This window comes from Anguilla rostrata, chromosome 7, assembly GCF_018555375.3.
Source record: "Anguilla rostrata isolate EN2019 chromosome 7, ASM1855537v3, whole genome shotgun sequence".
NCBI classification, from domain to species: Eukaryota; Metazoa; Chordata; class Actinopteri; order Anguilliformes; family Anguillidae; genus Anguilla; species Anguilla rostrata.
In genome coordinates this window covers 29476468-29491040 of record NC_057939.1, presented here as the reverse complement: position 1 = coordinate 29491040, position 14573 = coordinate 29476468, and the positions used below count along the sequence as shown (strand labels likewise).

Genomic DNA, 14573 nt, shown 5'->3' with positions numbered 1-14573 from the left:
ACTGCCTGCCTGTATGTTTGTCCTCTCACTGTTCATTACTGCAGCATCACTGTCGACACTGTGGGAATATTTTCTGTGGCGAGTGCTCTTCCAAAAATGCCTTAACACCGTCATCCAAGAAGCCAGTGCGTGTGTGTGACACGTGTTTCGAGGAGCTGCAGGGCTGAGAACTTCCTGCACACTTCACCTAAGAACTCCAATCCTTTCGTATACCACATACATGCACTGGTACCTACTCATAACACCTGTTACAGTTCCATTGTGAACTAAAAGGATTGGAATCTTGTGGAATTTGGCCTGGGATCACAGGGACTGAGAGGAGGTATTTGTGGGTACAAAGATAGCCACTGTCTATTGGCTAGTATGAAGGTATGGGTCTGCTTCAGCATAGACGCAGGCTAGCATAGCTGTATATGGTGCCTTTACTGCTAATGTAGCCAGATTAATTTGGCACTGTTAAATATAAGTCTGATCACAGCATTCCTCTGAAACCCACATTGATTTGGCTACATTGGAAACAATTATGGCTATTGTATATTAGATCTAAAGTGAAAATCAAGAATAAAAGATATTGTGATCGCCGTGAAAGCAGGTTATATGATCAAAAAGGGTCTGCACCAAAGATGGCTTTGTGAATGTTTGCCAACATTGTGTCCTGTGAGACTCTTTCTTTAATTTGTGGTGCCGTTCTGTTTGATTTCTTCTTTTGAAGATTGGCTGCACTCTCAGCTTGAGATTTGTCTCCTCAGACATTGCTTATGAGATACAGAAGCATTGACACAGGCTTTTGATCCACTCCCTTATAAATTATTAGTGGACTTTACTGAGTTTCTTGTTTGTAGAAAATGGAATGTCATTTTTTGCATTGCTTTTTTTAAAGACAAAATTTGGTGATTCTTTCATGATGTATGCAGACTGGATATACAGTGACATGAAAAAGTATTTTCCGCCTTCCTGATTTCCTCTATTATTGCATATTTGTCACGCTGGGTGCTTTTGCATCTTTAGACAAAATGGAATTAATATTAGACAAAGGGAGATTGAGTAAACGTAAAACACATTTTTTAAATTATTATTTCATTTATTTAATGAAAAAAGTTATCAAACATCCATATCACACGTGAAAAAGTAATTGACCCCTTAGTTACTCAATCAACCAATTAACCAAATTTACTTGATTATTGGATTCAGCTGATTGAACACAGCCAAGATTGATTGCAGCCAGCCCGATTGAATTTAAGACCCATTCATATTGAAACTTACATTCAGAGTGATGTAGTCACCACAAAGTTTCTACAAGCACACTATGCCACGTTCAAAGGAAATTCCAGAAGAGATGAGAAAATATATCAGTTGTTGAAATATATCAGTCTGGAAAGGGTTGCACACCACAGTGAGTGCCATTATTTCCAAAATAGAGAACGCTTGTAACAGTGGTAAATCTTCCTAGGAGTGGCCAGCCTGACAAAATTTCTCCAAGGGCACAGTGACAACTCATCCAGGAGGTAACAAAAGATCGCTGAAGAAAATCCAAAGAACTGCAGGCCTCTCTAGCCTCAGCTAAAGTCAGTGTTAATGACTCCACAGTAAGAAGAGAGAAAAACAGGACTCATGGGAGAGTAGCAAGGCGGAAACCACTACTATCCAAGAGAAACATAAATGCTCATCTCACATTTGCAAAAAACCTGGATGATTCACAAGCCTTTTGGGATAATGTTCTATGAACAGATGAGTCAAAACTGGAACGTTTTGGACAACACAGGTCCCATTATGTATGGAATAAAGCAAACACAGCATTTCACAATAAGAACATCAGACCAGTCAGACATGATGGTGGTAGTATGATGGTATGGGGATGCTTTGCTGCCCCAGGACCTGGATGGTCCTGGGGCAGCAAAGCATCTGATATCTAATTATAGGAAGTATTTGGTTTCAGTTATTGCTGCTAAAGGTGGTGCAACCAGTCCAAGTTTAAGAGTGTGTCATTAAGTTTACTTTTTCACATGGGTTATATGGGTGTTTGATGACTTTTTTCATGAAATAAATTTAATAATAAAAAAAAAAAAATGAGTTTTTGTTTTTAATATGGTTCCCTTTGTCTAATATTACATTTTGTCCAAATGTGACAACCATGCAATAATAGAGGAAATGAGGAAGGGGTAACTTTTTCACGACATTGCATGGTAAATGGGATATGTAAGTGAGATTTTTGGTTTCCTGTTTATGTGCTTATTTACCAGTGCTGCAGGTATATCAGTGAAGCACTAACCATGGTCAGTTGGTATTGCTTGCTAATAGGAGTGTCTCTAGCAGACATGACCCTTTGATTATCATTAGAGGCCTCACTCATTGTGCTCCTGGGACATTGTGCTCCTTTTGGACATGTATTCACACTGCAGAGTCCAGATAAGCACTTCTGAAAAGCCTGTTTTATATTTGTTTCCATTCTAGTTGCTTGCCTTTTCTCATTTCCACTTGGACCAGAAAAGCCTGTACCCTAGCCCATCACCAGGCTCATTCAAGAGGAGCTTGTTTGTTTGTAATTGCAGGTCCCTTGGTACAAATATTTTATTTTTTGTTATTACACTGATATGGAAATTTTGTATTCACACATGCATACAGTGCCTTTGGAAAGTATTCAGACCCCTTCACTTTTACCACATTTTGTTACATTACAGCCTTATTTTAAATTGATTAAATTCATTTTTATTCTTATCAATCTACACACAATACCCCATAATGACAAAGCAAAAACAGGTTTTTTTTTGCAAATTTATTAAAAATAAAAAAATGACATATCACATTTATATAAGTATTCAGACCCTTTGCTATGACACTCAAAATAGAGCTCAGATGCATCCTGTTTCTATTGATCATACCTGAGATGTTTCTACAACTTGATTGGTAGTAAATTCAATTGATTGGACATGATTTGGTGAGGCACACACCTGTCTATATAAGGTCCCACAGTTGACAGTGCATGTCAGAGCTAAAACCAAGCCATGAAGTCAAAGGAATTGTCCGTGGACCACTGAGACAGGATTGTGTTGAGGTACAGATCTGGGAAGGGTACAAAAACATTTTGGCAGCATTGAAGGTCCCGAAGAACACAGTGCCCTCCATAATTCTTAAATGAAAGAAGTTTGGAACCACCAGTTCTCTTCCTAGAGCTGGCTGCCTGGCCAAACTGAGCAATCGGGGGAGACAGGCCTTAGTCAGGTAGGTGACTAAGAACCCGATGACCACTCTGACAGAGCTCCAGAGTTCCAATACCATCTTCCAATACCATCCCTACAGTGAAGCATGTTCGTGGCAGCATCATGCTGTGGGGATGTTTTCCAGCAACAGGAACTGGGAGCCTAGTCAGGATTGAGGGAAAGATGAACAGAGCAAAGTAGAGAGAGATCCTTGATGAAAACCTGCACCAGAGCGCTCAGGACCTCAGACTGGGGCGAAGGTTCACCTTCCAATAGAACAACGACCCTAAGCATACAGCCAAGACAACGCAGGAATGCCCTTGGGACAAGTCTGTGAATGTCCTTGAGTGGCCCAGCCAGAGCCCAGACTTGAACCCGATCGAATACCTCTGGAGAGACCTGAAAATGACTGCGCAGCAACGCTCCCCATCCAACCTGACAGAGATGAACTTCTTAGCACAAAGCCCCTAGTGGTTGGGCCGCCGGCATGCCGAGATTACTGAACTCAGACATTCGGTGCTACTGCAACCAAAGTATGAGTTAAAAACAGAAACGCATTGTTTTAGTTTCATTAGTAGACGATACACGACAACTATGCCAAATACGGAGTTTCGCAGCGCCACCATTGTCGCTCTGGTCATTAATTTAACACGCCCCCCTCCCTGCAGTCTCATCTGCAACTACACCCTCCCACCCAGCATACCCTCCCACCATAGCAACAAGATAAACCCGACAATAGCCCTAAGATATGCCAATACAGCAGTGAAAACGCTGCTCACTCAATAACGAAATAAACAAGAAAAAGTTTTTTTAAATGATACCATGTCATTCTACAGTCAATATCTGGGACTAAATATTGAATAAATATACAACCTTACCATTGGTTTTACGCGTAGAGATGTCCCTTTTGAGACTGAGTGGTCATTCATTGTCTTGGACAATCCCTTTGTGAAATATACACGCATTTGTGATGACTGGGTATCTTCCAAAATAGCTGTGTGTAATACCACACGTGTTGTTTATGGCGTTGTCGCCGTTTTTAGTACAGTCTGGCTTGACTAACAATTCATTTATTTAGTAGGTGAGAGTATAAGCTTTCTAACGATATAACATTTCTAATTTTGCTTTTGGAATAGCTTTTTATAGGTCAGCGTAACTGGAATTTTTCTTATCATCGCATTCAATTACGCATTCACTCTATGGTAGCAGTAAAACAAAGGCGCTGCTAACGAAACGTTGTCAACTATTTTCGGAATTTCTTGGAAAATACTATTATTATTGAGGACTTCTGAGCATAGCTAAGACGTATGTTTGCTGATAGACCTAGCTGACATCGTTTTCTGGTGTAAGACAGGAGCGGATAGAACTATATAATTGATTTCCTGTCTCTGTCTCTATCTACTGAAAACAGATAAGATTTCATCATTGCTATGTAAGTATTACTGCTCAAAATACTCCGGTTATATACGTTATTTTTTAAATTGAGTGTCTTTAAATAGGTTAGTGGTATTATATAATGTGGATATTTCACACTGTAATGTAAGCGTTAGTAGTGTAATAGTTTTTTTGAAGCATGCAACAGTGATGACGTGAGAGTTGGAGCATTGCCAAAACGTGGTGGACGGTTGAAAATTGTTTTCATGTCGTCCCATTCCCATACAAGAAAACATACGAGAGTACAGAGTATAGAAATACATACAAGAGTTAATTAGACATTTAGGTACTGTACCGCATTGTGTGACAATATTTCTGCATTATATTTTAACCTGATCGCAATGTTCCATCTTAAAACTTTATAAGGGGCTCATTTATATGCTTTATAATGGACAAAAAGCATCTTATTTAATTTTGGAGAGATTTTGGATATGTTTCTGGACACCTAGATATTGTAGACCACTGTACTGACTGAAAGCTTGTAATTCCGACTTGGAAATGATGCAACAGTGATTTGAGTCAAAACAGTTGATTTGTAGTGAAATACGTGAATATGTTGTCATTCACAGCAATGCATAATTTAGACATTTTGGATGGATTTGGAGACGCTGGGTACACTGCTTAGTTTTTGCTTCATACATCTATAGTAGTTCTACATATCCACCCTTAGATTTTATTAACTTGTGGTCAAGAAGTTTTTGATCCAGCACATGTATAGTTTAACCTCCTGTATATATGCAATCTCTCAGTATTTCATTGCAAACTAAAAAAGTACAAATTTTTAGATTTAGATTTTTTGTCTAGACAATTACATTTGTGGCACTTTATTTCTTCCAAAATTATGAATATATACTAATCAGCGTTAGTATTGTAAATTGTACAAATGTCTTGCTTCATTTAAGCCATTTTTCAAGTCTCTGTGGTGTTCACATCTGGAGTTATAAAGCTTTAAATAGGGTACCCCCTAAATGGGCAAGGATTGGCAAGATTTGGCTTGTGCGCTAAGGGGTTAAGAGGATCTCCAGAGAAGAATGGGAGAAATACACCAAAAATATAGGTGTGCCAAGCTTGTAGCATAATACCCAAGAAGACTCGAGGCTGTAATCGTTACCAAAGGTGCCTCAACAAAAGTACTGAGTAAAGGGTCTGAATACTTATGTAAATGTAATATTTCAGTTTTTTATTTTTAATAAATCAGCAAAAATTTCTAAACCTGTTTTCACTTTATCATTAAGGTGTATTGTGTGTAGATTGATGAGCTTTAACGTAACAAAACGTGGAAAAAGTGAAGGGGTCTGAATACTTTCCTGAAGGCGCTGTATATACAAACACATACACACCTCTTCAATACCATGGGCTTTTCCTTCTTAATTTCCTCTACTCCTTCTCCCAGGGACAATGCAGTTCATTGTGCAGTGTCAGAGTGCACTTTTTTTTTTTCATTACTACCATAATGATAGTGTTAATTTTTGTCTGCAAAAAAGCCACAAATGTAAAATAATGTATAAAAGAGAAAATTTGGTGAATACAGGTGTGCTTAATGATAGTCGTTGTCTGATGTGCTTGTTTTAAATGACACTACACTTTACTGTAAAAAAAAAACTACACCTTGGCCTTGTTTTTTGTGCATGGGACGGCAGTCAGTTGTATATGGCCACTTTCACTGCTTTGTGTTTTTGTAGGTGTGCCTTACTTGTCCTTTCATTGTGGCCAAATTCACAGATTCCATGCAATCAGATAGGAGGTCGTTGTCCAGATGTCCCATTAATTTTCTAATTTGTCTCCATGGCTGCTGATAAATAAAACAGTGTTTCTATTTTTCCTTGATTGTCACCTTTCATTTTAGAGCCCAGACACTTCCTAGGATTCTGTGAAAAGCTACATACAGGCATGGTGTCATTTTGGTCATCTTCTTATGACCACTCCTGTGGTGTGCACAGTTGACTACAGATATTTGTGTGAAATGTATTGTTTACTAAAAAATATTATAATGATTATTCTGTATAATAGGTATAAATAAAAATGGTTTCAGATTATATGTAATGTATGTATTATTGAGAATCTTCTCCCTTGTGGAACCAAGTCAGGACCAGTGAAATAACACTCTGAGGACCACTTTCCAATTGAAAAGATTTTATTATGATGCGCAAAGGGGGACTCGCCATGGTGCCTCGACAAGTGCTCCGTCCGAATCTGAATGAGACAGCCGCAAGTGAGGGTTTAAGTATTCTACTGAGAGGTGCGGTGATTGCCAAGTGTGAACATTCCCTGGAAGGAATATACATTTCACCAGACTTCTCGGGGACACCCATATGGTCTGCTGCCGGTGACAACCCTTTGATCTGTGGCTATTGTACATCCTTACAAACAATGATTGACTCTATGTGGCCATCTGTCTCTAACAATGGGAAGCTGTTCCAGAGTGTGTGGGTGTGTGTATTGAGACCCAGAAAGCAACTTAAAGCTAACTTTAATTGTTCAAACCTATCATTCCCCGAATTTGTATTGGCAGTGGGCTAGCATCCCAACTGCCACCATTTAAACTCAACTCATTTCACCATTTGCAAGAGAATTGGTCAGATTGGAGCAGGTTATATAATGCTATATAAGGTTATATAGGTTATATAATTGTTAATGTAATAATTAAACGTACGGTACATACTAAGAACCAAAACAAAAGTAACAATACTGAGTCACCAGGTGCGCTATTACCACCCAAAGCCATCTGCAAGGGACACTACTCCCAGAAAGTTTAGTACCTTTTAGCCATTGGGTCACAGTTGTTGCCTTTTTAGCTGCATTGTGATATTGGGGTTCAACACCCAGCTATCAAGTGCTGGAACAGAGGTGTTAGTGGAGACATCAGGAGTGACTAGAATAGAGCCGATAGTGGTAGAAGTGCCAGTTGGATTAGTGCAGTAGGAAGTGTTAGGAATTGCGCAAAGCTTTTGGCCACAGTACAAACTTTCAAACCCAACCCACACCAAGTGGTAACATTGGTTCTGACTGCTATTGCTCCAGGTGATTTAAGCAATCACGCATGACCACTGCATGTGGGAAAGTAAGCGGGTGTATAGGCTATGCCTTCAGTATAGGTTTCTGCTTTACTGGAATTGGCACCCCATCCAGATGGTCTCACCCTCGTGGCAGGCACCGACTACTGACAGGGACCCCTCCTTGGCTGCCACCCAGGGAGCCAGCACTGCTGACCGCACCCAACCTGGTACATGTGATGCATGCAGGTCACCTATCAAAGCTACCACCTCCATGATGAATGCCATGCCAGTTCTATACTGTTTTCAAGCAAATGCTGGAGCAAAACTGATCACATCCCTAATATCATGAATAGCAGAAGTAAAACAAGAGTAGCTTGGTAAGAAAGTAGTCCTCCTTTTGTCAGCCTAATCTCAATTATTTTATAGCCATTGAAATGGCATTTGCTGTTGACCCAGTGGCTCCCACCCATCCTGCAATATCAGATCCCTATGTTTCCTAATTACATCAACTCTATAACAAAGATAGCCGAACTGAACAATTTTAGGCCAAATGATATGATACATTTTAATGATTAAATGAGAGTGTCTGATTGATACAGCTACTAGGGCAGGCAGAGGCTCTCCTTCAGAGGACAGTCAAATTTTAGGTCCACTATACAATTTAGGGCATGTGCCAGGCTTCTCTGGAGGGCTGCATCTCACATGTGCCTCACCTCTTGGCTGAATGGCATATTTGTATATAGACTTCGAAGTGGGACAATCATCTTCCTCCTGTCCTGCAGCAGTTTTATCCTAATTAATGTAAAACTTTTTTGATACTTTTATTGCCTCCTCGCAACCTAATCCTGTATCAACCCACACTCTCAGATCCTTCCAGATTAATACAAAATGACAACATAATGAAAAAATGTCCAACATTACAACATAATGTCAAACATGTCCTTGTGTTTAATAGCTGTGAGGCCATCCCAGATCCAACTGCAGCCTGCAGGGTTGGTGCACATTCTTGTACTGTGGAAACGTGTGTCTGAATGGAGACACGCAAAGAGAGAAATAGCGCCCAGGGGCCAGAAGGGTAGATGAGCATTATTGTGCCCAGTGCTGGGCCTCACTCTTGTATTTTCTCAACCGTGTAATGTGGAACAACACCAGAGTTCAGGTCACTGGAAACAGCTGATGGAATCGTGAGCAGAACTATGTGTGGTCCAGACCAAATTTGAATCAAATGTCTTCTGCTATGTTTTCACCAGGACCTGGTCTCCAGATTCAACCAGCTATGTTTCCTCTTTGTCCTCAGGCGGATCAGGTCCAGTTATGTAATCCTGTGAAACACTCTTAGGACAAAAGTCTGTAACATTCAACGAAATGGTCAGCCTTACATGCAGGGGTTAAATTGGGGGTGGACACGAGTGGACGGCGTCCACCCACCTTTGGTAAATAAATAAATAATTTTGACCGGCAGTTTTACAAATAACTATGGCAATCCAGTCCATTTTTCGTATGCTCCATGAGTTCCCTCTAGCCAGTTACTCGCTCAACCAATCAAAAATCCGAAGAAAAAAACTCAGGAGGAACAGTCGTTTATATAGACAGGCACAGAAAGAAAAATATTGTTGATTGTTTGGAAGCGGACGCGGTAGGTAATTTCACTAACGTAATTTCATCTATGCTACATTTTAAAGAGAGATGAATAAACAGCCCTCACGAACGCCGGCTGTTATTAACGGCAACTTTGATTGCTTGGGCAAAATCAGCAGGCTGCTGGTCAGCAGCAAAGCTAGGATTGAATATTTCCCACATACATAACGTTTTATTCAGCGGCGACTGGTGAGCTGAAAATTGGTGGGGCGCAGAACTTTTCTTCAAACTAATCATTGATCTCAACCTGTTTTCATCAGTAATTTTTCCTTTATTATCAAGCGTGCCAACGATCGGACTAATCAAATGGCAAGTAGCCTAACACACAGCGTCTTCACACCGTGTTAGGGGGATTAAATCATAAATTCAATTTATCCGTCAAAAATCAATTTTAATCACCAAGTAGTCTACACTTAACAAACAAGATACACCAGTCTGTTATCTATCGTGTTAGCATTCAGAATAACCAGCAAAAACAAAACCTGCACTTCAATTTTATTTACAATCTACGCATTGCAGATTTGCCATGAATTCGAGTGTGGAGAAACAAGTGCATGTATCCACAAATAATGTTTATTAAAAATGTGCACAATTTCGTACTGCAAATGAAAATAAATGTAGGCTATAAGGCCTAGGCTACTCGCTAATACTGCCTATTTGGGGAGAGCTGGCTATATATGATAGTATTGCTATTGAATAGCCTATTTTGTGGATTAATTGCATTGATACTCAAGTCAAATCAGGGGAAGATTCCACCACTGTTTAGTGATTAAAATGGATTTTTCTAAATCGCATTTATCATTTAATTTCCCTAACACAATGGAAATTAAAATAAATGTCTTAAGTCACTATCTATCGCCAAATTAGGTAACACAATGATGATTGAGACTATTATTATATTAATTTATATTATTATTTATGATTAAAGAACTGGGTGTCTGTGGCGGCATTCCTGGGAAAAAATCACAAGCGGCGCATAGTTAGTGACGCGTTTTCCATCACCCATGAGTGGTTGGTCTGCCAGAGAGGATAGGCAGCGCTAACACAACAGGCTCGCTCTTCAACTCACTTGTGTGTGAGTGGCGTACTTTTTTTCTGGTGTCTGCCAGCGTTACAAAGAAAGTGGGGGGGGGGGTTATGGAACCCTAAAAAGTTTTTGTGTAACATGAGAGGTCATATTATTTGTTGATGTAGATTTCATATTACATTTGATTGCAATGTAACGTTACTAAATTACACAGCTATTTGCACATTGTTAACGCTAGCTACCAGACCATGTCAAGAAAGGCAACATTAGTTTAGACAACGTTGCGCACAGTATCCATCTCTCATATCAGGTAATGTTGCGTTAGCTAGCTAGCTAATGTAATTAACACAATCTAATGTCAGCTAACAATTAGAAAAAACGCTAGCTAACGCTACTGACCGGTACTGACCTTGCAAACCGTCTCTCGAATGTAATGCTACCTTGTTGCAACGTTGCAATGTAGCTAACTAAAGGCCAGTTCAGATCAATGATTCGCAACGAGACTGGATGCAACTTTCAAAATTCCAAGATGTCTGATTGTAAACGTTCTAAAACTGCACTTGGTGATTTGACACGGTGGGTCTTTTGAGACTCCAGGCAACAGCTTCAGACGCTCTGCAACTAACACACTTCTGCAATTTTCTCTGCAACATTCTAAAACCGTTTCGTCTCATTGCGAATCATTGATCTGAACTGGCCTTAACGTTACCGTTATTTACATTGCCATAAAGTTCATCAATATATTATAATGATTGGAATAAAGCCGGGGTATAGGTGGAGCAGAGCCGAGTCTGATTTCTGTGTAAAGATGTGAAGCCGGAGAAAACTAAATAAAAGAATATGGCAGTATGGATTAAAAAATATCACACAACAATCGTTCACGAAAAAGACAGTTTATTGTGCACGAGGTACATAATTGCACGAGCCACAGCGAATCCCGCAAATTCTTCTCTGCAGTGTGAAGATGTTCATACCGGGCAAAAGGTGGATAAAGAATGTTTGTGGAAATTGATCATCACTAATTCTACCCCAGGTCTGCTGCAGCATTTTAACCCGGCTCGGCAGTGTAAAGACAGCTTAAGTTAGCCTAATGTTAGACAATGAATGAGTATGTACATAACGTTACTTTTATAACAACCATTTTTTATTCAGTAAATAGTAAGTGTTATAGTTGGCATGGCCCAGGTGCCAACTGACTGACGTCACACAGGCGACACTGGTTGGATCCGGTTGGATCTATGGGAAGTGAGGTCCAAAAACACATCTGCAATTACGGCTTCTCGCCATTGGTACCGCCAAAGAGAACGAAACGGAAATCTTCGAGATTGTAACTTTAATTACAATTATGTGCACAATACATTAAAGATACAACTATTTTGAGCTGAGACATTCATTGGTTTGTACCTTTTTTCACCCACCTCCCACCGGATCTCAGGGTCCACCCACCTCCCAAATCCCAATTAAACCCCTGCTTACATGTAATTGAATGTTACCAATACACAAATTACCAGGAGTCCTCATGGTTCAACCTGAAAGAATTTCAAAGTGTGAAGGTGAACATTAATTACTCGGTCCGGTGAAAGTGAACATTAATTACTCTGTCCTGCTTTCATAGAGAGGAGCACTGCTGGTGGCTGCGTCACCTAGTCTTATCCTAAAATGAAGAACAACTGCTTAGTTTCATTTTTTATTGGGGCACCTGCATGAGTCGGGAGTCTCCTATACACCCACACAGCCCATGCCAATACAGTTGAGGCCAAAAGTTTACATACACCTAAGCTAAAGACATTCAAATTCAATTTTTCACAACTCCACACATTTCATGTTACCATTGTTGGGAATCTTCTCCCGTGTGGAACCAAGTTGGGAAAGGTGCAGTAACACACTGAGGACCACTTTCCAATTGAAAAGGTTTTATTTCGATGCGCAAAGGGAGACTTGCCACGGTGCCACGACAAGCGTTCCAAGCGTTACGAATCTCAACAAGACAGCCACAAGTGAGGGTCTAAGTATTCTGTTGAGAGGTGTGGTGATTGCCATGTGTAAATGTTCCCAGGCAGAAATATACATTGTAATAGACTTCCCGGGGACACCCAAATGGCCTGCTGCTGGTGACACCCCTTTGATCTGTGACTATTGTATATGTGACGGGTGCTGGAGGAAAGGTCCGCAAGTCGCAAATCTTGAAATCGCGCTAGGAGGCAAAAAAGGTTTTTTTAAAAAAATTTTTTACTGTTTTCCTTTTTTTCATATTACGAAAGTTAAAGTGTTGAAGAAGTCACTCAATAGAATAAACAACATTTTTAGGGTAACTAAATACTTATTTTTTAGTTTCGGTCAAGCCACCGCCCATAAATAAAGCCGTGTGGTAGTAGCCTATGTTCGTTTACTGTGTGAGGTTGCTACAATGGCGGATGCTCAATCAGTAGGTGAGAGTATAAGCTTTCTAACGATGTATAACATGTCTAATTTTGCTTTTGGAATAGCGTTTTATAGGTTAGCGTAACCGAACATTTTCTTACCATTGCATTCGCTCTATATATGGTAGTATTAAAAGACCTAACGAAACGTTGTCAACTATTTTTCGTAATTCCTTGGAAAATACCATTATTATTGAGGACTTCTGGGCATAGCTAAGCCATATGTTTGCTGATAGACCTATCTGACATCGTTTTCTGGAGTAAAACAGAAGCGGATAGAACTGTTATTGATTTACATCTACTGAACATAGATAAGATTTCATCATTGCTATGTAAGTATTACTGCTCAAAATATTTCGGTTATATACGTTATTTTAGAAATTTAGTGTCTTTAAATAGGTTAGTGGTATTATGTAATGTGGATATTTCACACTGTAATGTAAGCGTTAGTTAGTAGTGTAATAGTTTTTGTGACGCATACAACAGTGATGAGGAGAGTGTTGAAACATTGCCAAAACGTGGTGGACAGCTGAAAATTATCTTCATATCGTCCCATTCCCATACAAGAAATCATAGGAGTGTACAGAGTATAGAAATACATACAAGAGTTAATTATTACACATTTAGGTACTGTGCAGCATTGTGTGACTATATTTTTGCATTGTTTAAATTATATCTATGTTTCATCTTAAACCTTCATAAGGGGCTCATATGCTTTACAATGGACAAAAAGCATTATATTCCTTTTTGGAGAGATTTTGGATTTGTTTCTAGACCCTTAGCTATTTTAGACCAGTGTTAATAATTTAGACATTTTGGGTAGATTTGGAGATGCTGGGTACACTGCTTAGTTTTTGCTTCATAGATCTTTAGTAGTTCTACATATCCACCCTTAGATTTTATGAACTTGTGGTCAAGAAGTTTTTGATCCAGGACATGTATACTTTAACCCGCAATCTCCCAGTATTTCATTGCGAACTAAAAAAGGAGCAAATTCATTTTAGATTTTTTGCCTTGACCATTGCATTTGTGGCACTTACAAAATTATGAATATAAAGTAATCTAAGCTAGTATTATAAATGGTACAAATGTATTGCTTCGTTTAAGACATTTTTCTAGTCTCTGTGGTGTTCACATCTGGAGTTATAAAGCTTTAAATAGGGTAACCCCTAAATGGGCAAGGATTGACAGGTACTCTAGTGGGGGAGTGGTTGGGGTGGAGTTAACCAGCTATTGTTCCCACCCATTATCTCCCTGTGAGAAGTGTGAAAAGTTTAAGATCTTTCAAGGGGATTTTCTCTGCTACTTGATTTTAGGAGTACCAACATTCAAATAAGCATATCTTCTTCAACTATTTTCAATTCAATGTATGATACATCATTTGAAAGCTTACAATCTGCACTTTCATAATCAAATCCTACTTGAAGACCAAAACACAGCACCTGTCCATATGAATCTCAACAAGACAGCCACAAGTGAGGGTTTAAGTATTCTGTTGAGAGGCGTGGTGATTGCCATGTGTAAACGTTCCCAGGCAGAAATATACATTGCAATAGACATCCCGGGGACACCCAAATGGCCTGCTGCTGGTGACACCCCTTTGATCTGTGACTATTGTATATCCTTACAAACAGTGATTGAACTCTATTTGTGGCCATTTGTCTCTAACAATGGGAAGCAGTTACAGAGTGAGAGTGTGGGAAGTCACAGAGTGAGAGTGTGGGAATGTGTATTCAAATGAAGTTAAGACACAGGAAGGAAATTAATTGTTCAAACCTATCATCATACATTTCCTGTGTTAAGTCAACTAGGGTATCTGCTTTATTTCCATAAGAGGTCATTTTAAAATAATAGCTAAGAG

The 14573-nt window shown here is 39.4% G+C and overlaps 1 protein-coding gene across 8 annotated transcripts in view; it reads left to right on the top strand.

The window, feature by feature from the left end:
* Positions 1-6453, top strand: part of eea1 (early endosome antigen 1) — a 278859-nt gene extending 272406 nt beyond the window's left edge. For all 8 annotated transcript variants that reach the window (XM_064341907.1, XM_064341909.1, XM_064341904.1 and 5 more), the window contains one exon: positions 45-6453. In XM_064341907.1, coding sequence (XP_064197977.1) covers positions 45-167 — 123 coding nt within the window. In that variant the 3' untranslated portion in view covers positions 168-6453. The remainder of the gene's footprint in view (positions 1-44) is intronic.
* The last annotated feature ends 8120 nt before the right edge of the window (positions 6454-14573 follow it).